This window comes from Ailuropoda melanoleuca, chromosome 14 (assembly GCF_002007445.2).
Source record: "Ailuropoda melanoleuca isolate Jingjing chromosome 14, ASM200744v2, whole genome shotgun sequence".
In the NCBI taxonomy this organism is placed as follows: Eukaryota; Metazoa; Chordata; class Mammalia; order Carnivora; family Ursidae; genus Ailuropoda; species Ailuropoda melanoleuca.
In genome coordinates, this window is record NC_048231.1 from 26,899,832 (window position 1) to 26,926,491 (window position 26,660).

The 26,660-nt window shown below is 39.4% G+C and overlaps 1 protein-coding gene across 4 annotated transcripts in view; it reads right to left on the bottom strand.

Moving 5' to 3' along the window:
- The window catches only part of GALC (galactosylceramidase), a 58,827-nt gene extending 33,950 nt beyond the window's left edge, over window positions 1-24,877 (bottom strand). For 2 of the 4 annotated variants that reach the window (XR_004620171.1, XM_002926916.4), the window contains exons 1-7: window positions 24,667-24,877; window positions 17,088-17,156; window positions 16,789-16,852; window positions 15,116-15,229; window positions 12,802-12,941; window positions 10,488-10,526; window positions 7,859-7,989 (exon numbers count right to left, since the gene is read on the bottom strand). Coding sequence is in view for 3 of the 4 variants with exons in the window: in XM_002926916.4 (XP_002926962.2) it covers window positions 7,859-7,989; window positions 10,488-10,526; window positions 12,802-12,941; window positions 15,116-15,229; window positions 16,789-16,852; window positions 17,088-17,156; window positions 24,667-24,861 (752 nt within the window). In the remaining variant the exon portion in view is untranslated. Of the gene's footprint in view, window positions 1-7,858; window positions 7,990-10,487; window positions 10,527-12,801; window positions 12,942-15,115; window positions 15,230-16,788; window positions 16,853-17,087; window positions 17,157-24,160; window positions 24,610-24,666 lie in introns of those variants that run through there. The other 2 variants (XM_034642383.1, XM_034642384.1) reach the window with 2 other exon arrangements.
- Window positions 24,878-26,660: the final 1,783 nt, after the last annotated feature.

The window sequence follows — 26,660 nt, forward strand, 5'->3', positions numbered from 1 at the left end:
GGAGCATCAGAGAACAAGTTGGTGAAACTGGGAATGCCTTCAAAGGCTGGAGTCATTCCGTTGGGGGTGAATGGAAAACAGTGAATTCACTAAGAAATCCAAACGCGACACTGTTGACAGTTTAAATTAACAGATATACGAAGTAAGCAATACATGTATAATTTTAAATTTTGTAGCAGCTGAATTTAAACAAAGCAAAAGGGAAATTTTCCAGATATACTTTGTTTAACCCCATGTATCCAAAATATTATCATTCAACATAGTCAACATAAAAAATTAATAACACTTTACATTTTTTAAAATATCAAATCTTTAAAATCCAGTGTCTTCTTTACACTTACAACACACCTAAATTCAGACTAGCCATGTTTCAAGTGCCCCCTAGCTAACTGTGGCTAGTGGCTACCTTACTGGACAACACAGGTTCAAACCCTTCACAATTTCAGGAATAGGTAGCCAACAATCCTAACTGGAATGATAAAGCCTCACTATGAGGATAAGCTGGTTGACGAGAAACCACAGTAAGGCAGGAACACTCACAGTGAGGGAGAGACAACATTCAGGCAGTAGGGAGAATGGGGCCCAGGAAGAGCAGACCCCAGAAGGCACTATGGCTGCAAAACAAGAGCTTCCACAGTGCCCGCCAAGTACAACGTGAAGGGGGAAGGGAGATCTATACTTCCTATGGAGGGGGCAGCCATAGAATGAAGAACTCCTGAACAAAACCTCATTATACCATAATAACCTGAATTTGGAAAGAATCCAAATGACCATTAACAAAGAATTAAGATGGGTAAACTGTGACATATTACTCCAACTGAATGCAAAATAGCAATTAAAATGAACCACGTCTATACCTGACAATATGAGTTTATCTCAAAAATACAATGCTGACCAAAATAATAGATACTCTTAAGATGCCATTTAAAGTTTTTTTCTTTAAAATCAATTAGCCAACATACAGTACATCGTGAGTTTCAGATGTAGAGTTCAGCATTTCATCAGCTGCATATAACACCCAGTGCTCATTACATCACGCGCCCTCTAAATAAAGTTTTTAAACAGGCAAAATTAGTTAATGGTGTTAGGGCTAATATTAGTAATTGCCTCTGGGACCAAAGGAGAGGCTAATGATTGGAAAGATTTCCAAGGGAAGAGCTGCTTAGATACTGATAATTTTCTATTTCTTGACCTGGGTGTGATGATGCAGTTATGTTCACTTTGTAACAATTCTTATGATTTATTCTTATGATTTATATACTTTTATGTACGGATGTTGGTATGTGTGTGTATGTATGTTATACTTTGTTAAAAAAATTTTAAGGAGGATGAGATTATTAGACAACAAATGTATAGGAAACTAAAATGAGAGAATTATAGTTTACAAAAAACACATTTTAGAAATGAAGACTAGAAAAAGAATACAAGATAGAATAGATGCTGTGGAAAACACAATAAGGAAAATAGAAGATAGCAAGGATAAAATTATAGAGAATCAAACAGAAATGAGCAGACAGCAATGGTTTGAGAGAAATAGAGAACAAAGGCAATATACAAACTAGATCCAAAACGCATAACTGAGTCTTCTAAAAAGAAAACCAAAGCAATGGAGTAGGAAAATTTAAGTATATCTTATTAAAATAAGAAAATACTTAAATACAGATACTGAAAAGCCACATATACTATAGACCTGGAAAAAGTAAATTGTGTACAACCACTAGACTTTAAAGTTAAGGAAAAATATTCTTTGGATATATGGGAATTGTGCCAAGTTATTTATAAGGAAGAAAAAAATAAGTCTAAATAAGAATACTACACTCGAGAATGGCAGAACAACAAGACCGGAGAACGCCTTGTAGAACAGAGTCGCTTGATCCTCCTGTATACCGTTTTGTATTTTTACTCAAGAAACAGGCATCTATCTTGCTTAAACCACATTCTGTTTTGGTGTGTGAAAACAATCTAAAATAACTGATATGATATCCTAACACGTGGAAGCCAGAGATGGAGATATCTGACATAGTTCAGTGATCCAAGAAGCCAAGTTATAGTTTCAATTATCCCACCATGGAAATAGAACTAATTCCTTATACTAGAATATAAGATAAGCATATCCACAAAAGGATATTTGCTATTCTTGGAGACAGTTTCATTGGCTAATATGAGGCTTTTTTTAATTATTTCCATTCTGCAAAGATAAGGAATTCCAGGAACAAAACAGAATGTTTACAGAAAAAATAGGAAAAAATAGGAAATACTGTTTATAGACACCTCAGACTACAAAAAATGTAGTGGCTTAAAGAGTTTGTTTTATTTCCATATAATCATCCCAAATTGAGAGTCAAGGTTGGTGGAAGCAGCTCTTATACCTTCTCCTTAGTCAAATGGCTGCCTCACATTCCAGCCAGCAGGAAGGAAAAGGGGTAGAATAGAATGTACCCAATATCCTAGAGTATAAACCCTCAGGTGTTACTTATCAATTGTGCTCTCCTTTCATCCCCAGAAACTTAACCATATTGTCATATCTTAACTGCAAAGAATGCTAGGAGTCTTGGCTTGGGCCCAGGAAGAATAGGATAGGTTTTGGTAGACCAGCAGCAGCTTCTTCTGCATTAGGGTAAGTAAAAGGTCCAAGAGAGGGGGGAAACAACAACAAAAAAAGAAGAAATAAAAGAAGTCTAGCATCAGAATTCTCAACAGCAACGTTTCATGTAAGTAACCAACAGAGTAAATTTTACGACGTTCAGGGATTACGAAAATATGAGTCAGGGAGTTTATATCTAGCCAAACTGTCCTTCAGGTAGAAAGGCCACAGATAAAGAGTTAATAAACATGTAAGAGATCAAGAAATATTGTTTCCATTAGAACTTCCCGAAAAACATGACAAATATTAAGCTTCTGACACCCAAGAATCTAAGGAAGAAACTTCAGCAAAAAGACTTGAAAGTGAACACTGCATATGCTTAATGGCAGAACCAGATTAAAAGAAAGGGTAATTTAGTACATAAATGTTACATATTCTGATAATGTATAACATAGCAGATGCAAAACAGGAGGAGGAAAGAAAATGAAATGTAAACAAAGTTTGCCCATTGGCTGGGAGTTAAAGGTGCTGCCGCCTTGCAGCTGACAAATAAAGACAGCAGAAGCTTAAGCTCAGATAAGAGTACAAAGATTAAGAAATTCTGGTAATTAAAATTCCATTGTAGGAGTGAGAAGGGGAGAAAGAGGAAGTTATGAAATAAGTTTCCAATTGCTTATAGTAAACCAATACATAATAACTAAATAGAAAAGGAACTAAGAGTATTAAACGTTTTCTCAACTTCAGCACTACTGACATTTTGGCCAGATAATTCTTTGTTGTGGGGAAGTTACCCTGTGCTTGGGAGGATATTTAGAAATATCTATGGCTTCTGCCCATCATGCCAGTACCAATCACAAATATTCCAGGCATTACCAAAAGTTCCCTGGGAGACAAATTACCCCCGGCTGAGAACCACTGGTATAAATGTATCAGCATAAATGCAATCCATAGAACCAAAAATCAAACCTTGCTAAAAAAGATACCTCCTTCAAAAAGAGCAAAGAAAGCAAATCACAAAGCAAGATTTTGTATTAGCATATACACAGTATAAACAATTAACAAGACAATATAGACTAGAGTACATCACTATTATCATTAAGTATAGTTTCAATTATATCATGAAGTATAAATGAGTTTAAACCAAGCATTAAAATCTGAAGATTTTTAGAGCAGCGAAAAAAGCAAAATCTAAATCTATGCTTTATGAGCAACACACACGAAACGAAATGACCTCAAGAGGTAAAGAATGAAAGTATGGGCAAGACATTTCAGGCAAATATAAAGAAAACAGTGATCTCTTCCTTAATCACAGACAAAGCAAAATTCATACCAAGAAGCATAATGATGCAAAGAATGACATTTTCTTTCTTTTTTTTCAGGGTTTTTTTTTTGTCATCTCTACAACCAATGTGGGGCTCAAACTCATGACCCTAAGATCAAGAGTCACATGTTCTTCCTCCTGAGCCAGCACCCCAAAGAATGATATTTTCTAATGTCAACAGTTACAAAGAAAAGAAGACAAGACATTAGGGGCACCTGGGTGGCACAGTCGTTAAGCGTCTGCCTTCGGCTCAGGGCGTGATCCCAGCGTTCTGGGATCGAGCCCCATGTCAGGCTCCTCCACTGGGAGCCTGCTTCTTCCTTTCCCACTCCCCCTGCTTCTGTTCCCTCTCTCACTGGCTGTCTCTGTCATGTCAAATAAATAAATAAAATATTAAAAAAAAAAGATAAGACATTAATACCTGTGACATAACACAGAGGAACTTTCAAAAGCATAAACTGCATGAAACTGAAACCCACCAGTGAGAGGAAACTAACGCTCTGGGAAACCCTGGACAGGTCAAGTGAACGAAATAATCAGGATACAGAATACCTAAACAATGCAATCACTAAGGTAGATAATACACACTCAACCCTTATATCCTGATAAAAAATATATTCTAATATAATAAGACAAAAAGAAGCTCCTGGGAAAGTTTTTGAAAAAAAAAAATTTAAATACGTTCATCATTAAATGACCACAGTGTGATGAAATGAGGAAATAAAAGAGCTAAAGCAGCACTCAAAGGAGTATTTGCTGCATGAGATGCCCGTATCAATAACATAAACGAATTAAACATCCAACAACTTCATGAAGACACAACAAAACCCATACCTTCATTCAAATATTTTTTCCTAGCCAAATATATTCAAAATCAATACAACTTTGTTTTCCCCCTCAAGACTTGAGTTACTTATGAAAGTTTTAAAAATAAAGGCAAAAATTATATTCTAATTTCAATGTATGAAATACTTACATACAACTTACTTTTCTTGCCATAAATAAATGAATAAATAAACAAATAAATAATTAAACCTAAAGCTAACCTAATCATGCCTCATGTCAATTTCCAGCAAGAAACAGGGCAGACGGGCAGGTTAAACCAAACTGCAAGGATGGAACTATTAAGTCCCAGACTGTGAGACACTTCAAAGGACAAACACTCCAGTTTCTTTGACAAATGAAAGGGAATAAAAAGAGGGGGCAGCTGGGCGCCCGGGTGGCTCAGTTGGTTCAGCGCCTGCCTTCGGCTCAGGTCATAATCTCACGGTCCTGGGATCAAGCCCCACATCGGGCTCTCTGCTCAGCGGGAGCCTGCTTCTCCCTCTCTCTGCCACTCCCCCTGCTTGTACTCTCTCTCTCTCTCTGTGTCAAATAAATAAATAAAATCTTCAAAACAAAACAAAACAAAGATGGGGCAGGAACCAAAAAAATCAGAAGAGACTTAAATACCAGCCAATCACAATGTATGAATCTAAATTGGGTCCAGATTCAATTAAAACTATAAAATAAGAGTAACAAATATTTGATATCAAAAAACTGTTACATGTTTAGATGTAATAATGTATTGTTCATGGTAAAAAGAAAAAGAATTCTTATCTTTAAAGATGCATGGTAAAATTCTTATGGAAGAAATAACATAATGTGTGGGATTTGCTTCAGAATAATGTGCGAGGAAGAAGAGAAACTGTAAGCAGAAAGAGCTAGGAGTCCCTGGAAAAAGAAACAAGACAAGCTTTCTCGACATGCGAAAAGTCATCTTAGGCCCCCAGCCATCTTGTCAATTATGCCTGACTGGCACTACTTGCCCAAAGCACATTTTTTGCAGAACTTCCTGAGGTATGTTGAAACTGCAGAACAATAGATCCCAGTAGATAACAATTTTAAGGGAACCAAAAAAATCTAAGTACAAACAGCCACTATCAGGCCAGGAGATAACCTAATCATATCAGGGACAATACATCAGTGGTAAATCTTCCAGGGCTGGTTCAAAAATAAAGACTGACCTGACGCACATTCTTGAGCTATCTTTGTAGGATCTGAACCATTTTGAGCACTCAAATACCAGGAACTGATGATGCTGACCCTTGTGACTTGGACTCTGTCACTTTAAGATGACTTCTGTCCCCATCCCCATTGCGAAAGCCCCTTCACCTAAAACTTCCCCAGTTTTGTTTTTTGAGGAGACACTGCTTTGGGAAACATTCCCGGTGCTCTCCTTTACTTGTTGCAAGTAAAACCCTTATTTTTTTATTCTTTGGCCTGGCTGTGTCTTTTGGCCCTACATGCGCCAAGAGGCAAACCCAGTTTCAGTTAACAGAATGGACAAGATGTGGATGGAGAACTAGCCATGGGGCATAATCATGGAGGCTGAGTGACAGGCACATGGAGAGTCATGATATTATTCTGCCTAGTTCGTGTACATTCAAGATACTTCATTAAAAAAAAAAAAAGACACATGTAGATCAAGCAGTCTTCACACTGAATAAAGAATACATTCCACATACATGTGTATTCTATTTTTCAAATGCTTATACATGTTATCACTTGAATTCAAATACACTTAAAAAAATACTGCTAGGTGAGGGGTAGAAGAAGGGGGAATTGGAGGAAGGTGGTCAAAAGGCACAAAATTCCAGTTATAAGATAAATAAGTACCAGGGATATAATGTACAGCATGAGGACTATAATTAATTACAACTATAATTAACACGGCTGTGTGACACATAGTAAAGTCGTTAAGAAAGCAGATCCTTGGGGCGTCTGGGTGGCTCAACCCTAAGCGTCTACCTTCGGCTCAGGTCATGATCCCAGGGTCCTGGGATCGAGCCCCGCATCCGGCTCCCTGCTCAGGCTTCTTCTCCCTCTCACACTCCCCTTGCTTGTGTTCCCTCTAGCTATCTCTCTCTGTCAAATAAATAAATAAAATCTTTAAAAAAAAAAAAGTAAATCCTAAGACCTCTCATCATAAGGAGAGATTATTTTTCCTTTTCTTTTGACTGTATGTATATGAGATGATGGATGTTAACTAAACCTATCATGGTAAGTATCTCACATATATGTAAATCAAATCATCATGCTGTACACCTTAAACTTATACAGTGATGTGTATCAATTATTTCTCAATAAAACTGGAAAAAAATAAGAAAAAAATTACTAGAACTCAGGAAGGCCAAGGCCAAGTCAGAGGACTGACTGGCAGAGCTGGACTGAAGAGCAGGGTCAAAGCCAGCCTGCTAAGGAAACATGACAAGAGCCATGGTCAGTGATCAGCAGTGTCATTTACATAAGTGTTCATTCATGGAAGAACTCCCAACCACAGGAAGTCTGCCTCTTGTAATTTCTAAAATTTAAATACTACTCTGTCCCTTAATCAAAACAAAGCCATGTTTCATTACTCCAAACGTTAACACAATTTCTGAAAAGTACCGATACATTTGTCATAGAAAGATCCCAAAGTACAGCTGACCCTTGAACAACATGCCAACCCCCTCAACCATGGACATCTGGAAATCCAAATATAATCTTGGTCTCCCCAAAAACTTAACTACTAATAGCCTATTGACCAGAAAACCAATAACATAAACAATTAACACATATTTTGTATGTTCTATGTATTATACACTGTATTCTTACAATAAAGGAAGCTAGAGAAAAGAAAATGCTATTAAGAAAATCACAAGGAAGAGAAAATACATTTACAGTATCATAAAAATTCCACACAGAGTGGACTGGCACAGTTCCTACCTGTGCTGTTCAAGGGTCAACTGTACGTACATTTCAAAGAGAAAGGAATGAAACATCACTCACATATGCGTTAGTCAAGGAAATACAAGAAAGCTCCCTCTGAAAATGCAACCAAGTGGGAAGGAAAAGCAAAAATAAAGGTACAGTCAAGTATCGAAAGCAAGCAATTAGAAACTGTTAAGCTTTCAAAGCAAAACCTTCCTTACCCTATAACATCAATCACCGCCATGAGCTCAGAGTCAAGCAACATAGAAGCAGAAATAGGCTCCCAGAGATTGTCACTCGCTATGATTTTCACTCGATCGAGACCTTGATAGTTCAACATTCTTCTTAACACCTTTTAGAGAGAGAAACAGAATGCAGGAAAGTTTACAAATGAGTTTTCAGCTGTTGAATTACAACCACAATAGCTGAAGTATCTTCGAAAATCAGCATCCTGGATAATAATATCAATATTATTTCTCGATAGAAATGTGCCTCCTATGGAAAATATAAAGCATTATCGTTAAGATAACCTACTTCATGGGAATGTAAAAAGAAAAAAAACCAAGAGGTAAAAATGCTTTAGAGGGATTCTGCCTCTGACTTTAACGGAATCAACAACAGACTCGTAATATTAAAAAAAAAAATAAACTACCACCATAGCTGGAGATCATTAGTTTAAAAGAAAAAGGAAACCAGATTCTAATGTTTCCAATGCTTCCTTCAAATAAAATGAACACAACTAGAGAGGCACATGTATAATCGCAAGGAAAAACATAAGCTGTGAAATGTCAAATCTGGGTAGATAAAAAATTTCTTCACCTTCACTACTGGAACCCTGCCATGAAGCCGCCCCCAACTGCAGGGTCACAGAGAATACATGCACGAGCGTGACTTCCACTCTGGGCTCCTGCTGCTCTCATCAGCCCTGTGCTCACAGAAGCCACAACTTTCCACGAACAACCCTGTGCTTCCATCTTATACTAGCTCCACTGCCCCACCTCCCACAGCCCCACAACACCCCCTCCACCACATTCTCACCACTTCACTGATAATGCCTGCAGCCTGGAGGTGACCCTGACTTACATGGCCCTGGCTGCAAGCCACCCCATCAAACCCCACAGCTACAGATTAAAGTTTGCCATTCATTCCCCCGGTGATCACAGAGGCCTACTCGAGGCTCAGAGTCCCCACTTGTCTACTCCGTCTTTTACCCTTGCTCTTCTCCCAAATCCCTTTACTCTCAATCATCATTTCTTGGCAGTGTCCTGCCCCTGCCCTAGCAACCAGGGGAGTTCCTATCCATCCCACCTTGAAGAGTCCACCCACATGTCACCTTCTCTAACAGCATTCCCTAATCCACCCAGGGAAAAGCATCATCTCCGCTTTGTACCTTCTGACAACCCTGCATGGGCATTATTCTGCTACAGAAATTATAACGGATATTTTAGTTGTCCATCCGGGACTCTATAGGCCTCAAATGTGAACTCCTTCTAGGCAGCAAGAGTATTTTGTGTCCTTGTCTTCTAAGCATGTATGGAATGCCTGACAAACCCAGTGTTGAGTCAATGCTTGCTGATGGAATAAATGAATAAATAAATGAAAGAAATTTAGTGGACATTACCTGCTGAAAAACATAAGACACGTAAAGAAATTTTTTAAAAAACCGAAAACAAAATATAACCACAAAACTAGGTTTTTTGGAGGAAACACAGGACAAATAGAACTGGAAAGTAAACCAGAGACTACCTCCATCTGAAAAGTTAAACTGCCATTAGTTTCCCAGTGACAGAGGAGCTATTATTCTCAGTTTTTCCTTTCCTAAAAAACAGCAATAATAGTAATTACCTAATAAGGGAGCTAGTGAGAATGAAACGGAGATAAATAACTAGGAAAAGCAGCCCCAAAACACACACTTGGCAAAGGTTAGTTGCTACCCATTTGCTAATCACAGATAGAAACATCTAGAACATTCCAATATAACAGGCATTCCAAAGAAAATAACAATGAGACTATATATGAGAAATTTTGATATAAGATGTGGAACTGTATAAAATTTCTGGCCAGAAGAGACTCCATTTTCAAGCTCCAATTTCCTTTCCAGTGGGTGAACTCTTGACCTGGCCCCAAAGTGGCAACAGTTTTACAGGTAATTACTCACAACATTTCAACAGAACAACAGACAGTCAGATCATATGAGGATAGTAAAGTTAATTGATACCTTCCAGGGACAGTTTTGTTTGTGATAGCACCAACAGAATAATCAAAGAGAGAGTTATCAGAAATGGCTCAATTGGTCAGCCCCAAATTAGCAGTGTTCTCTTTTCTCTTCTTTATCTACCTTATGAATTAGCCCTTCCTTCTTGGTCATAAAAACCCCTTGCCCTCCCCACCAAGCAGGACACTTTTTTGGTTACTCCAGAATCTGTGCTCCCCAAGTGGCAATTCCGACACCCCAACTAAAGGTCTTTGTTCTTTTTTAGGTTTGCCTCCTTCTCTCAGTTGACAACGGGAAAAAAAAAAAAAAAAAGCTACATTTCTTTAAGTCCTAAAAGCCTAACATGATGCAGTTGTTTTTATAATGATTGTCATAATTCCACAAATAATGAATTTTAAAATAGGAAAATTCGACACAAGTCTTCAGACAAAGGAAATTTGGCGTTCACAAGGAATTCCCTATGCTTTAATCAGGAATTTAAATAGGATTAAGCTTTTGCTTGAATTTTATGTCACAACTAGCAAAACAAGTATCTGTGCTGTAAAAACAGTGTTCCTATCACTAATTTCCATGGAACCATAAGGGGATCATTTACTAATAACTTTAAGACAAAAAGATTTTAAAGTTGTACAGACCTTGATATAATTGATGTCAAATGACCTCTCATTCCAAATCTGCAAAACAGAAAGTCAAACAGTCTGAATTGAAAGTTAAAGGTCAGAAAGTAGACATTTCCATTAATGAGAGAGCCACTGCTCTCGTCATCTTTCATATCATCTAAAAAGCAATGTTTCTTAATTTATGGAATGTCCCGTTCTTGAATTTATAGATATTTAGAAAACAACATAACTTTATCTTGTAAAGCCTTGAATATTTGGCGGGTTTTTTTTTTTTAAGATTTTATTTATTTATTTGACAGAGATAGAGACAGCTAGCGAGACAGGGAACACAAGCAGGGGGAGTGGGAGAGGAAGAAGCAGGCTCATAGCGGAGGAGCCTGATGTGGGGCTCGATCCCATGACGCTGGGATCATGCCCTGAGCCGAAGGCAGACGCTTAACCGCTATGCCACCCAGGCGCCCCTGGCGGGTATTTTTAAATAGTCACTTATTCCAGTGATTTCTTTTTCTTTTTTAATTTTAATTTATTTTAGAGAAAGAGAGAGGGCAAGCAGAGGGAGAGGGGGAGGGAGAGAAATCCTCAGCAGACTCCCCACTGAGCATGGAGACTGACATGGGGCTCAATCCCATGACCCTGAGATCACGACGTGAGCTGAAATCAAGAGTCTGACGCTTAACTGACTGAGCCACCCAGATGCCCCCTTCCAAAGATTTCCAAAACTGGAATATTCCTTCAATCATTTAACCACCATTGACAATGTAATGTGTGCCAGGGACTCTATTAGACCCCGAAGACCCAGCAGACATGGGGAGAGAGTTATGATAAATCTTACAAGATCTTACCAGCACACCTAAAGCCAAGTATTAATAAGTATACTGTAGAAGTAATTTTTTTTAGCCCACATGACGTGCTACATCACAAAGGCAAATTCTTAATGAGGATAGATAAAAGGAAGATGCATAGCTCTCGTTGGTTTAGAATCGGAGAGATGAGGTTTTAGAACTGAAAGAGAATTTCCATGACATTCATTTTGCAGCTGAGAAAAATATTAACAACAGAGAAGGCCTATAGTCTAGGCACTATAACTCATTTTACTCTAGTGATACAGGAAAGTACTTCTTATCAGAGCGGCTCCTCACCACAGCCTATGAGTCTAAAAGAGATGTGGACTACCCATTCTTTACCAGAAACATTTTCTAAGTGTGACTTCACCAAAATAAAATGCTATTTAGATCCAAACCTATATTTAGTTTCACTACAGGTTAAAAATACCCTGACATCTGAAAGTTCTCAAATACAAACTAATTTTTTATTATAATTTGCAGAAAGATAACAAAAAACAAGTATATTCTTGCTTCTGGCTCCTTATAGCCCTTGGCCCATCCTCATGTCCTCTCTCCTCCTGTCCAGTTTCTGTCTCTCTCACTAACACTCCTTAAGGGCTTATTCATCTTGGTATCCCTAGAACATAATAGTCACAGTGCCTGCAACATAGCAGGAGCTCAATAATTTCTTGCCAATTGCATGAATGCTTTTAAAATCAGTTCTGACAGATGGCATATTAATAAGCAAACATGTACAGAGACCACTGTGTGTATGTGTGAGGCTCTGTGAGGTACATGCCCAGCCTGCCACCAGACTAGTTGGAAAGACATTATTTTTACATTTTATCAATCATTAAAAGGTGTTAAATAACAGTTTAAGATAAGGGTAGGCAGATTATAGGGTAGGCAGATTATAGCCAGCCTGCCAAATCCAGCCCACCCACCATTTGTATTTTTTACAACCCGAGAGTTAAAAATGGTTTTTACAGTTTTAAATGGCTACATTTTAAATGGCTATATAATTACCTACATAATATCCTTAATACTGCCTTTTGACCCACAAAACCTAAAATATTTACTCTCTGACACACTAAGAAAAACTTTGCCACCCCCTGGTTTAGGACAATAGAAGACTCATAGAGCAAAATGAGATTAATCATTAAACTGTATGGTAAATATAGTTTCTTGTATGACTAGAGAAACTAGGGAAAGCTTTTAAGAAGGAGAACGTGAGCTGGGGTGATACCAAAATCAAAATTAAAAAAAAAAAAGAGGTAGTTAAAGAAGGTATTATACACTTAGTAGTTTTGAAAAGGGGTTAGAATTTGGATGGGCAAAGAGGAGGAATAAAAGGTCACATGTAGTTAATTTGTTATCAGATGCCAATAGAACAAATTAGTCTCATGAAACAAATGGTTAGTCAACAAAATGCCACAGAATCAAATTACTTTAAGAAATTACAAATAAATGTCCTAAGTTAATCAAGTTTTAAATATATCACTAACCCCAATATAATCAATATCCAAATCATGATAATGCTTCGCGCCCACAATCCAGGTCATGACATAGTAGGCAGTCAGCTGAAGATTCACATAAGGCCAATTGAAATGTTTTCCTAGCCATCCAGGGAACGACCAAGGCAACCCTGCAGCAAGGAAAAGGTAAAGGCGGAGTGGGTATACCAGTGCTGGCACCATTAGAAACAAGGCAAAAGAAACCAAGAACACAAGCTAAGCAAAAAGCCAATCCCGATCTTACTAAAGATTATATACCATGCACAAATTCTCAAAATCCCTTCCAGTTTATGAAGCAACTCCTTACTGATCCCTAGAATCAGCTTCCATAATTCCAAATGCTCTTTCAAGAAAAAGAAATAAAAACAAACAGCTCTCAAAGATACTTACCAACAGAAAGAAATGTAACATGCAATTTAACTTAACCTGCCCACTGCCTGCTATAGGGATATTTAATATTCAATTTCTTTCCTCTGAAGTCAAATCGAAGAATTCTGAAAGGCTTATACCTAACCATTCCTACAGGTTAAGTATAATACAAATTCCTCATTCACTAGTACAACTTCTTAAAACTTAAGGCTCCTTAAAATACTAATTAGTCACAAACTCAAATTCAACAAAACTAGTTTGTCATCATATCAGTATAAATGCCAATGACTCAACAGGAAAATATGCCTTTGTGGTATGATTTAGATCAAATAACCCACCTTCTCCCAGCACCCTAATTATTTTTTTTAAGTAAGAAAATGAGAGGGGGCCCCTGGGTGGCACAGTCGTTAAGCGTCTGCCTTCGGCTCAGGGCGTGATCCCAGCGTTCTGGGATCGAGCCCCACATCAGGCTCCTCCACTAGGAGCCTGCTTCTTCCTCTCCCACTCCCCCTGCTTGTGTTCCCTCTCTCGCTGGCTATCTCTCTCTGCCAAATAAATAAATAAAATCTTAAAAAATAAAAAAAAAGAAAAGAAAAAAAAGAAAATGAGAATCCTAGAGAAGCACTAATTACAATTCTAAATCCTAAGTCTGTTACTACGATATCAAAATAAACTCACCAGTTAAGTTCCTCAACTATTAGTATATATCACCAATCTAGTTCACCACTGAAAAAAATCAAAATGAACAAAAGAACAAAATGCTTATTTTTCTAAACTCAGGAGAAATACCTAAGTGTGTACCCCATAAGAAATGTGACATTAAAATACTGGAACATTTTAGAACAATGAAATGCCAAATACATTCTAAAGGCCCAGCATGTGTAAGTCTTTGTTAATGTGCCAGATTTTCTACATTTAAATGAGAACTAACCTTGAAAGCAGCCCAATGGGTGAGTATGCGCTGAAGTCAATGATGCTNTTTGTTTTTTTTTTTTTTTTTTTTTTTTTTTTTTACTGCTCCAAACATTTCTGGAATCTCTTACAAAAGACTATTTCGAAAGAACACACTAACTCCTCATTTTTCAATTTAGAAAAACTTATGCTTGTCCTTTAATTTGATTGTTGAAAATGATCTTTAAAATAATCTGAAATCAAGCTTATAAAAATGGATCTCACTGATCTCACAGAGACTGGATGTGGAAGCCTGTTTCAAAAAATCAAATTCATTTCAAATGATGACTGTATGCCATCACTGGGTATGTTTGCAGTATCTTACAGGTCTGTGCACTGCTACATGAGAACTGTGGAATGGAACACTTGAGTAGTCCTACTTGAGAAATCCAATGATCCTGCCACTACAACTTAAGATCCACAAGGGCGGGAATTAGGGGCTGGATTGTTCCACATCACCAATGCCTAGAACAGTGACCACCACGTTGCTGAGGTTCAAAACAAACACTTTTATGTGTACCTCTTCTAGAAATGGGGTCTACTACTGCATGTAATACATAATTTTACAAATAATTGGTATATACGACTGCACCTAATATACAATTTTCTAGATAGTATTGCCCTTTAATAAATTTTGATACGAAATTTTGTTGAGGATAATAGTTTAGCAATCCCAAAAACAACCAGAGTGGAATTAGGTTCTATATCTGATTTTGCCATTTACTAAATATCTGAACTTAAGTCAGTGGCATAACCTAAGCCTCTACTGCTTCTATAAAATGGGAAGAGGTCTTACATATAAAAAGCGGACATAATACATAAGGGCAAAGAAAGGATCAAGCCTGGCACATGCTTTGCTGCTGGTAAGATAACTGTAGTATTAACAACATTATTAGTACTTCAGTATTAACAGTGACTCCACATACAGAATTCAGACTTCGAACGTTAAACAGATTGCAAAAGCACAGCAAACTTCACTTCTTACCCATGAGTGTAATATTAGGGTTCCGCTTCTTAGCTTCCTTCATTAACCACCACTCATATCCTCGGAAATAATTCTCATCTAATGCATAGTGCATGTGGGAGGGTTCAGTACCATCTGCATGGGAGAGAGCAGAAGAGAAAGGAAACCGCCCCATTAATGGTGTTTCATAGGGCCACTCTCCCTTATACATGCACACATTTTGGAGAAGGCATATTCTGGTTCCAATCCTGACGTGGGCCAAATAAGAATGATCTTATATAATTTGAAGATGAATGATCAAAGCGTACTATTTCATGTTTTTTCATTATTCTAAGTATCAAAAAGGTCTTGAAAAACAAAACCACAACTTTCTATTATAAGCAGCGTTGAGAGAAGTGTTACCAATTCACATACTGAAAAGTCCTTGGACTACATTCTCTTGAGCTTTGGTCTGGTCTTTCTGGGGTTTTCAAATCCCTATGTTTGACACTGGGTTCAGATCATCTCAACTTCTGGCTTTTCAATGCTAGATGTGAACCTCCGGGCTCCCATTCTCATACCCCAGGCCTTGAGCCTATAACATGCCCTGTTATACCAAGACAACAGAGCTTTAAGAGAAAAAAAGAAAGAGTGTACATCTGCATATCCTCTCTATAAGAAAATTCTATCCTAACCTCCCTGGCATGTCAAGGTAGATGGCTGATATCAGTCCTCATGTGTTACCACATTTCACAAACATCTGCCCTTGTTAGGAAGGACCTCACAAGGAGACGGGTCTTGCCCTTTTCTTCTTAAAGATAAACATCAGATTCACAAGAACTACTGGCTTCTGTATCTCGACCTTTAATTTTGCTTCAGCAAATGTAGATGGCCAGCCATTACCAATTCTGCATAAAAGGAGTGGACAATAAAATACATGTCCTCTTATGGTAGCTTGGGGGAAGTTTGTGTTACAGAGGTTTCTTTTGTTTTTGATTTGCATTTTTTTCTTTCAGTATTAATTAAACACTAATGCCACCACACAGACATATCTCCTTAACAAAAATTACTCCCAAGTCACCAATAGGAACACGGACATACAGACAATGCTATAAAGTTCACTATAATGGAATCTGGCCAGTAAATAAAAAGCTGCATTATCACCGAGAGACTTTTCTTCTTCCTGTACATTGATTGACTACATGGACCACACAAAGTCAATCAAAAGGATGACAGTGAAGATTGAAAATTTAATGGTTAAAAATAATTTTGTTTTTAAAAGAGGAAAAAGCTGTACCTCTGAAATACTGATGACTTATATGTTTGCCACATCATTTTATTTAAAGCTAATAACATAATAACATTTTACATGTTTTCTACGTTAAGGTTTCTTTTTTGAACTTCTCAATAAAAATTTCGAACCGTCTATATGCTCTATCTAGTGAATATAGTTCTTTTTTTAAAACTCTGGGTTTGTTTACTACTGATAAATCCAACTAAATAAACAATCTAAAGTCCAAATGCTATTTTTATGAGAAAAAAATGAGTATTTTGATATATTTTTAATAGACTAAAAAAGGAACTATAAGAAACAATCTATAAGCATAATCAACATCAAAAATGTTAGTATCATTTATATTCTGATTCACAGTCCTTAAATTTAAGTATAGATTAAAACGTTGAAGGGAAACAATCCCATTTCCCAAATCTCCTACCTGTTGTCTGCCCATCACCACCTATTTCGACTTTCAGAATATGCAAAGAGGCACCGAAGTTTGGCTGGGGAAAGAAGTAGGAGTATTAACACTGCGATTCACTGCATGAAGGACAAAGCACATGAAGACAATTACAGATGAGAAAACCAATTTCAAATAAATAGCAACTTATTCCAAAAGCAATTTGCCGTTTTTTTTTTTTTAAAGCTAGAATTGTGAAGGCGATCAATTCTACCACTAAAATTCACCATAGTTTCAAAAATACCACAGATGCCATTAAGTAATTATTTTCTCATTACCTTAAAGAGATAATCCAATATTTGAGAACGATAGGGCTCTGGATAATTTACTAGAAGTCGGGAGGTTGCCTAAAAAAAAAGTTCGAAAGTATGAAAAAAACAAATCCAGTCATGAACATGTTTTCATAGTGCTGAGGCACGCCACCCGGCATGCCCATGTTTAGCCAACTCTTGGGCAAAGCTGAGTGGTGGAAAGTCATTTCCCAGGTTATCTGTTTACCTGCCTATGTTTTGCCCATCTTTGGGCAAACAGGCCTGTTGTTTGTCCAATGGCTAAAACACAGGTTTCAAGCCACAGCAGTTTTCTCTTCTACTGAGATGAAGGCTGGCTGGGAGGTAAGCTAAGTCTACTGATGAACGTCATGATTACAGACTTGTCTTGAGGACCTTAACTCAGAGAGTGGTTATTAGAAGAAATGAAAATTATGTTCTCTATCTTAAGACCATCTGTCAACCACAACACCTGGGGGCAAGGATGGTAAGGATGAATATCAGGTCATTTTCCCCTTCAACATCTTGCAAGAAATTATTACAAGCAGCAATGCTGAAAGGAATCACTATTCCCCTCTTCTTTACTAGAGATTTATAAGTGCCGTTACTATTAGGAATGACCATACAATGATCCCAGGCCAAACTGTACTGAAGAAACCTCACCCAAGGCTGGCATCAGAATGGGTGAAAAGAGAGGTGGAAGGTGCAGAGAACACCTGGTCACACCTAACCCATGGCCAATGACTACTTCAACAAAGAAATCACAAACCAACAGTGGACCAATAAGCTATCTTCTGGGGAGCAATATACACAAGGGGGATAAAACAAATAGGTTTTAACATGAAACAGTGGCATGTCCCTAGACTTGGAAGCCAGACAGGCCCTAGGTTCAAAGCACTGACACCAAGTGCAAGATACCTGACTTTTGTGGGGCTCAATGTTCTGTTCTGGACTCTCACATATGCTACCACTGACGTTCCAGTGGCACCCTTACCTATCTCTCTCACACACCCACAATCTTCCCAGCCCTGCCACTGACACGCAGACCCATGGAGCTCCCCTCTCATCCCTTCAAGTTCAACATATCCCCAATCAAACGTGGCACTTTTTCCTAAGTCTATTCCTTCTCCTGCATGTGTTATCTTAGTAAAGAACACCATCTGCCTAAACCATAAACTTTCACCAAGTCCTATCCATCTTCAGTCACAAAGACCTCCTTAGTATCTCTCAAATCCATCTCCTTACTTCAACCCTACTTCCTTCATCCAGGCCCCCTCAATCATTAGAATAGCCTAAATGGTCTCCGGGCCTCCCGTTCGCCTCCTTGTATTCTAGAACACTCCTTGCCACATTAATCTTCCCAAAACACAAACACAACCATGAAAGTACTTTGTTTAAACCCCGCCAAGACCTGCCCTCTGCCAAGAGCTTTCAGGATAAAGTTCAAATTGCTCAGTTTTATACCCAAATCTCTTAACTATTTGGATCCTAACTCTGACACTTTACCCAGTACCACTCTCACACCTTCTATCTAGATATATCAAACTACTTTTTCTCTTTCTTCTGTCTGGAGTGCATTCCACACCCTCATTTGGCCAACTCCAATTCATCCTCTTCAGGAAGGACCCCTCCTGCTCTCTCCCCACTGGTCTGATGTAGACGGTCTCCTGTGGACTCCTCTGGCTTTGGGTCTACATCTCTACTGTAACTCTTCTAATCCTCCACCTTCCTCATTGCCGTACTTCTCTGTCTCACCTCTGAGTTCCTCGAGGGCAAGGACCATGTCTTACTCAAGTCCCTATTCTTATTCAGTAAACATTTAGTATCTTTTAGGGTATTGTTTGTTGCACTGGCACAGGCAACATAATATAGGAGGATCTGAGTCAAAAGGAGCTTGCATCCTGATTGCACCATTTACAAGCTATGTGACCAAGGGCAATCTGTTGGCTACCTTACTCCTAAGAACTCCTTTAGCCGTTCTAAGGCTAAAATAAGATGTATGTGAAGGACATAGCACAGTAGATGGCACACAGTAAGCTCTAAATAAATGACAGGCATTGTACAAATCATTTTTAAAAATACAGTCACTGTTCTCAAAGAGCTTACAGACTGGCGGAGGCTCAAATATTAAAGTAGGCACTCTTTAAGTGAATGAACAGCGTATATACACACAATAACCCATCCTTGATCAAAGGGAAACAATGCTTCCGGCCCTGAATTATGTCATTGGAACAGTGTGTTTGGTTGTTTGGCAGTTATTTTGCCTCTATGCAATCCTATCCTTAACACAGACAGTGCCGACTTTAAGCAAACACACCACATCCTGATGCTATTGCAAGTCGATGTCATTCTCAATGCAAAAGCATTAGTCAATGGCAATAGTCAGTTCAGAGTAGTACAGCCAAATGTTGAACTGCACCATCAAGGAATAACAAATTACCAGTCACACTCCCTGAAAAAGGTCTGGGCTGCTTCTAACCAGCCCACCAAGAAGCCTTAGCACAAGAGCTGACACACAGTAAGTTCTCAATAAATGGCAGACATTTGATACCCAAATTTTTTCATGTAACTTCCTCCTTCCTAATCAACGAAACAGGATGATATTAACCAAAATAATCATGTGCCAGATGCCATCCTAGGCACGCTACATCTATCCTCACGATGCTCCCACCAGGTTTCAAGGTCTCCCCAGAAAAGAAACTGAGACACTGGGAGGTTAATTAACCTTCCCGTGGCCGTACGGTGAATGGCAGGGCCCAAAATGGACCCCTTACAATCTGTTCCTAAACCCACATTCTTAACTACTGCCCCATACTGCCTTCCCTATCAGATTGGAAGATCAAGTGAGAACATTCCAAACTACTACCACAAACTGTGCTACGTACCAGGAACTCGGCACAGAAATCTAGAGTGATGTGCAAATGTACTGTTGTAACCATTTTCCTTCAATCAATATTCATTAAGCTTCTGAGGAACACACTGTATACACAGGGACACTATCGAATAGATAAGAGTATCCTACTCCGAGTTATGCAACATTTTAATAATCTTAAACTCATTTTAATAATCTTAAACTGAGTTAATAAATCTAAAATAACGAAGACTTCCATTTTTCAGCAAGTTCAAATATTGGATTTAATGTCACAAGTAAAGATACTAGAACAGATGAGTCTACTGTAGGTTTAAACCACAAAAATGAAAAGAAGAATGACTGTAGTGGAACACACACACATTGACCCATTAGTCCAGGTTACCCCAAAATATGATCTAGCACCTACGAGGAAGGTGGCAACATCAGAAAATAAAAGCATAAAAATCAAGATGAGTAAGTTGGGTTAAGGAAAAGGTTTGTCTCTCCCCACTTGAACAGCCCCCACCCCCACACACAAAGCAGGTCAGATCACCTACAGACCGGGTCATCCATTCTCCTGTAAGCCACAACAGTTGGCTTTTTCTTTTTGTAATGCAAATATGACTTAACTTTGATTGCCAAGGCATCCACTTTTCAACAAGAATTGTGTTTTATGGTATGTGTACTTAAAACATTACCCAAATCTCTTTGGTAACTTGAAACCTTAGAGTTTTGCCAAGTTCAATTGATGGAAATTCATTACATATATAGATCACTGCCAAGTATACAATATTGAAACATTAATTACTGAACACAGGTTTGTCTACTTTTGGTTTCTTGTAACAGAGAAGCTAAAGACATCTGGATCTGTTAGTAACCTTGTCCTGTGCTATACTGAAAAACTTACTACTTTTTTTAAAAGAGGCATATGCCTGTAGAAATTATGAAATGTATTCATAAATTTGCCAATATACAGAATGCTAACAAACAGCTCACAACTGCTTACTCACTAGTTTTCACTAGAAATTAAGGTTCCTAAGAGTTAAGAATGCTAACATATGTAATTAAAAGTACAAGAAATAAGACAACTCTAGGCAAGGACAGTAGGACGTATTTTAGCTAAGGTATGGGTATGAAGATGCATTCTTGTTAAGGCAAATGAAAGTAATATTCTAAAGTAGACAAACTGAATGGATACAGAAAGTAGGAGAAAGAAAGAAAAAAGAGAGGGAGTGAGATTTTATCTTGTGTAGACAAGCTGGCTAAAAATGAAATAATTTATTATAAAGATTTTTTAAAAAGCTTTAATAGTATATTTATGAAAACTAAAGCTTAATTTTCTTTCATCTACTAAAAGGACAGTTTTCTTGGACTACTGGTCTATTCTTGATGACTGTGCAAGGTTTTCCATTGCCTTTTAAGTAATCTGCCTAGGAAATAAAGATTCTGTATTTTACAAAATAATTTCCTGTGTTTCAAGTTGTCTTTATCATGCCCTTGATACTTAAGAAAACAAATCTTCTCTATTTAAAGAGCTAAAGTTTTTTTTTTTTTTTTTTAATAAACTATGTAGCTTTCTGAATTTGCCTATGAAGTCTTTAACTGTAATTCTGGTGAAAGTTTAAATGGATTACTCATATTTCCCAGGAATCTATGATCCAATGTAATCAAGTGTTTTAAAACCTTTTGAAATTCCTGACACATTTCCCAGAATCAAATTCTAAATGAAGTCTTTTTAAACCTTGAACTAACTGTGGGATTTTCCCAGGGGTCCTGGAACATCTCAAATGATGTGTTCTTTCTCCTTATAAAAAGAGAGATGTTAAACTACATGGAAAGCATTGTCAAATAAGTAATGAGAAACCTTCTTTAGGTTAAATTTGTATGGGTATGTGAGATTGATGTAAGTGTTCCAGAAATCATATGAAATTCCTAGACATCTGCTATGTCCTGGTATGATCCTGTCACTTAAAATTCTAGCTATTATCTGAAATGTTATATGCCACAGAAATAACCAAAGTTTCTTGCCAACTGCATTATAATCAACTCCCATCAGGTATTTAACAGGGCTATCTTTAAGCCTTTAAGTGTTCCTGGCAGCCTCACCAGGTAAGTAAGGAGGCCACTTCTTGGGAAGCCCAAAAACATCAGGATATTTGGGGGACCTTGCGAAGAGAGGAATTCACCCAAATCTACAGGTATTGTAGATGAAGTCTGAAGGCAAATCCTTGGCTTGACTGCCCAGCACTGAGAGACTTTTAGAGTCCAATCTGAGATTCCTTGTGAAAAAAAATCCAGCAAAGCACACTTAGAAAAGCCTATTTGATCAGACCTACTTACATGAGATGGCCAAGGATGTTTAAATATTTCACAAAGTTACCCAAATCTTTGAACACGTTCCTGAGCCCCAGGATCACTGACCTGGTTTCATGGCAGGACTCTTAAAGCTTGGGACAGTGACGACAGACTGGATTTCAGACTACTGTCTGTATAATCATTATCGAAGTGCTATATAATCCTACTTAGATGTGTACTTTCTGGGTTACAACGTACCCTACCCCTGGCTTTTAACCTATCAGCTATCCACGGTCACCACTGACCAATGCCTCAGCATCAAGGTGGACTATAGTGTAAACCCAGTTCTTTTTTCTGTTTTGCAAAGCAAGAGCCTGAGGGCAGACTCTTCAAAGAAGCATCCACTTCAAAGATAGCTATTTCACGGAAACACATTTCCAGCCACACACCTAGATAACCAGCCACGCTGCCCGGAGGGAAGACCCCAGCCTTCTCTATTTTAAAGATCTTGGTTGATTTTGGAAACTGACCATTTAGGCTGCTTGATTTTTCTCTTCCAGCACTTTAAATTCCCCCTGAATTTTAAATCCAAACAATGAGTGAGCTTGCGATAAAGCAGGACCCCAGGGGCTCCCACACTGTTCTCTCTAGTGCTCTCTCCCCCCACCTCCCCGCCCCAACCCACAACAGTGCTCTGTGGCCCCAGGTGTGCCATGTGCTTGCCAAGATCAGTGAGTAATAAGCCTTTTTTTTTTTTTAAAGTTTCCTGATGGTTATTGCTGAGGACATCTTACAATCATAATAGAGCCACTAGGGCCAGTCCAGCCATAACACTGGCTATCAGTAGACTGAGATCAGCACAAAACATCCATTCAGCAAACAAGCAGTCAAGCTAGTTCTGAAATGCATCTGAATATACAAGCTCCATCTGACTCAACCCAACAAACCACCCATTCAAGAGTTAGGCCTCAACATCAAATAAAATCAGCTCTAGTTGTAATTTGGGGTACAATGGAAGGGGATAACAAAGACAGGAAAAATGTTACAGAGGACATGTGATAGAAGCAAGTAAATTTTGTTACAGCCAAGAAGAATTATGCTACTAAAGAAAGCTCCCAGGCCTAGAGGCCACCTGTCAGCATGACCAGGAAACTCAGACAATTACCAGCTGTGCCCACACAATTTTACACAAAGCTGGAATGGCCCTCTTGTCTCCCATCACGTAAATCTTATGGAATGCCCACGTAACATGAACTCATTCATCGCAACTGCCACAGCCAAGAGAGGACTAAGGCATGCCAGTTAAATGCAGTTTGTATTCTGGAAGGGATCCTGGAACAGAAAATGGGCATTAGGTAACTACTACGGAAATAAGAAGCGTGGATTTTCATATGCTATCAATACTGGTTGTGACAAATGTACCATACCAATGTGGGATGCTGATAACAGAAAAATGGCTGCAGGGTCTATGAGAACTCTGTATTACCTTGGAAACTTTTCTGAAATCTAAAACTATTCTGAAATTAAGTATACTTAAAAGAATAAGGTCTCTCACTACTTAGTATACTGAGAATCAAATGGTGTATTTGTTAAAATGCAGATTCTCAGGCCCCAATCCAGAACTATAATCAGAATGGGGAGCGCATTTTAACAAGCATACCAGGTGATTCTTATACACCCAAAAGGCGGCGAGCCCCCTTGGCTGTTGACCCAATGTGCCCCACTCCCTGCACACAAAAAGAGCCATCAATGAGAAACGGAGGCACTACCCTTTCCGGTGGGCAATTCACCCCACCTTGGGCCTTGATGACTCCCAAGAAACAGCCCCCCAAAAGTAAACAACCTAGACTACCAGTTGATAGTAGCATAGCCTGCCATTAAAACAAACAAACAAAAACAATTAAAAAAACAAAACAGTCCCAGACTGGCCTCTTACCTTCCTAAAGAGGCTTTGAGGCACCTGTCACACCTCCAAACAAAAACGTATTGGCCCCTCTGAAGTTAGCCAATCTCACCCTACACTAGTGATCCCGGGCTTCCGACTTTCCGACCCGCAGTGGGGCATCTTTTTGGAAAGAGAAATGCTCCGCCGGCTCCCTGGCCATTTCTGGAGCGACCCTCAGGAATGCCCTCTCTGCGGCAAAGAGAGCCCAAGCTCCATTGCCCGGGGTGAGAGTACGAGCCCCAGCCTTGTCACTATCTACACCTGTCACTTATTCCGTGGACCTCCGCATCCTCCTCTACTAAAACGAAATGCCTCTACAGGTTCACCTAAAACGAGCAAGTGCCGCTTCCAACACTACAGGTGCCGCGACCTCTGGCCGAGGGGCCCCCGCCAGGAGCGAGACCGCGACTGGAGCGCATTGAAACGCGGGGCTGCGCCGCGGGGGTTTGTGGGACGCCCCCTAGCAACGCCCGCGCATCCCACCGCCCGCCGCTCACCCCGCCGCCGCTAACCGCGCCGATGCCATCGAACTCCCGGCCCAGCCCGTCGGAGTCGTCCAGCACGTACGCGCCGCCGGGCACCAGCAGCGCGCACAGTAGTAGGGGCACCGCGGCGCGGCCCGCCAAACCCGCGGCGGCCGTCATGGCTTTCCCTCGGCGTTGCCGGGAAGCCTGGAGTAGGCGCTCAGCCATTGTGTGGGTCACATGACTCCGGCGCAGGGAGGCGGGTCCGGCCGCCGCCATGATGGGGAAGGGCAATAGGGCGCTGACGACGAAGCCGCCATCTTGAGTGCGGGCGACAGGTCGCCGACGCAGCCGCAGTAGTGTTGTGGAGTAGCAGAGCGAGCTTTTTCTGGTCCTGACTTTGTCGGGGTGGGGCCTTCAAGTGTACTCGCTTCCCTGCTTTTCTTCCCGCCTCATCTGTTAACGAAGGGGAGGTGGATGTCCAAGGCCGCCTTAGGGAATTGAACTTCCCTCAGCATCTCAGAGAGCATTTACCACGTGCCGGTCTGTGGCAAAGCAAGAAAGAAGACCCAGCTTGCAGCCCTTAACTAGGTCTCAGTTCAGGTGTGGCCCTGGTTGAGTCTTTCAGCTTTCTGAGCCTGAGTTTCCTTTTGTGGAAGATAAAACAGGAGCAGCCAGAGGGGAACATGTGATTAAACGAAATACAGGGTAATAGGCCCTCAGTAAATATGCGCTGAATGCACTACACACTTGGCAAACGTTAGTGGCCGAGGTTCTCCATTCTGGTAACCACCATGTTTATTTAGCTTTCAGCTTCATCAGCTACCCTCCGTTGCCGGTTGACATGGTTCCAGGCAGATAACCCTAAACTGGTAGGAAAGTTGTGTTCGTGGGGTTTTGCCACATTCAGCGTCAGTCTGAGATTTCTGATTTTCTTCTTATCAGAGCAAACTGAAGAGACTGAGTGGCTGTAGAGAAAGCATTTCTCATCCCAGAATCTCTCTTTGTAGACCCATGGAATTGGTTTACAGGGTCTGCACAAGCCCTGGAGACCCAAAATGGCAAAGAGAAGACCCAAAAGCTATTGGACACACAAGTCTTTATCTTCAGGGTCCTATTTGGAGTCAGGTTGTTTTGCCCCTTAACTACAAACCTAAATTTAAGTTTCAGGATCACAGTTACACTAGGAAGAAAAGTTATCTGTGCAGTCCCAAGAAGGAAGTTGTCAGGTCCTTCTGCTATCCCTGCATTCTGAATAGACAGTAGCCATGCTTGCTTTTTCTCCTCTTAAATTACTGTAGATCTATTTTGGTTTGCCAGGAACAGTCCCAGCTTGTCTATTGTTCTAGTATAATTATTAATAGTACCCCCTTTCGCCCTCAAAAGTGTTCTAGCTTGGATGATAAGTTATATAGCTCCCTACATATGGGTCATTTTTTCTTCCATTTCTTCTTTTCCCAGTAGGTACAGCACATGTCTGAACTGTATCTTCTCTACCACCACCACCATTCTATGATACAAGTCAGGAACTATGCGGGTTCCATAGATTTACCTTCCCAGAACTCATGCTGATCCATCCCTTCTAATACAATCTTTTAAGCCAGAATTTGAGCATCAGTGGATGCAAGCCACAGATGATAAAGAAAATGAATGTTAAGCTCCCTACCAATTCTGAGATTTTGTATCTGTGATGTGTATATAACATACACGTAATAATGCAACTAGAAAGGAAGTACCAGGGTGAAAATAGAGGAAAATACCATACACAAGAAACTGAGAAGCTGAAACCAGAACCCAGCATACATCATCCTGTAACACACCATTGCACCTGTATTTGAAAGGCACATCACAAGTATTTGTATACTTTGTGATCTCTATAGAAGAGGAAACACAGAATATTTGACAGAAAAAAGTTCTCATCCCCAGTTTACATCACTAGTTCTTATTAGTTCCTATATCAAAGTAATTCCTTACACAGAAAAATATCTCTTGTTTCAAATTTCTAATCTATGTTCAGGAAACCATTA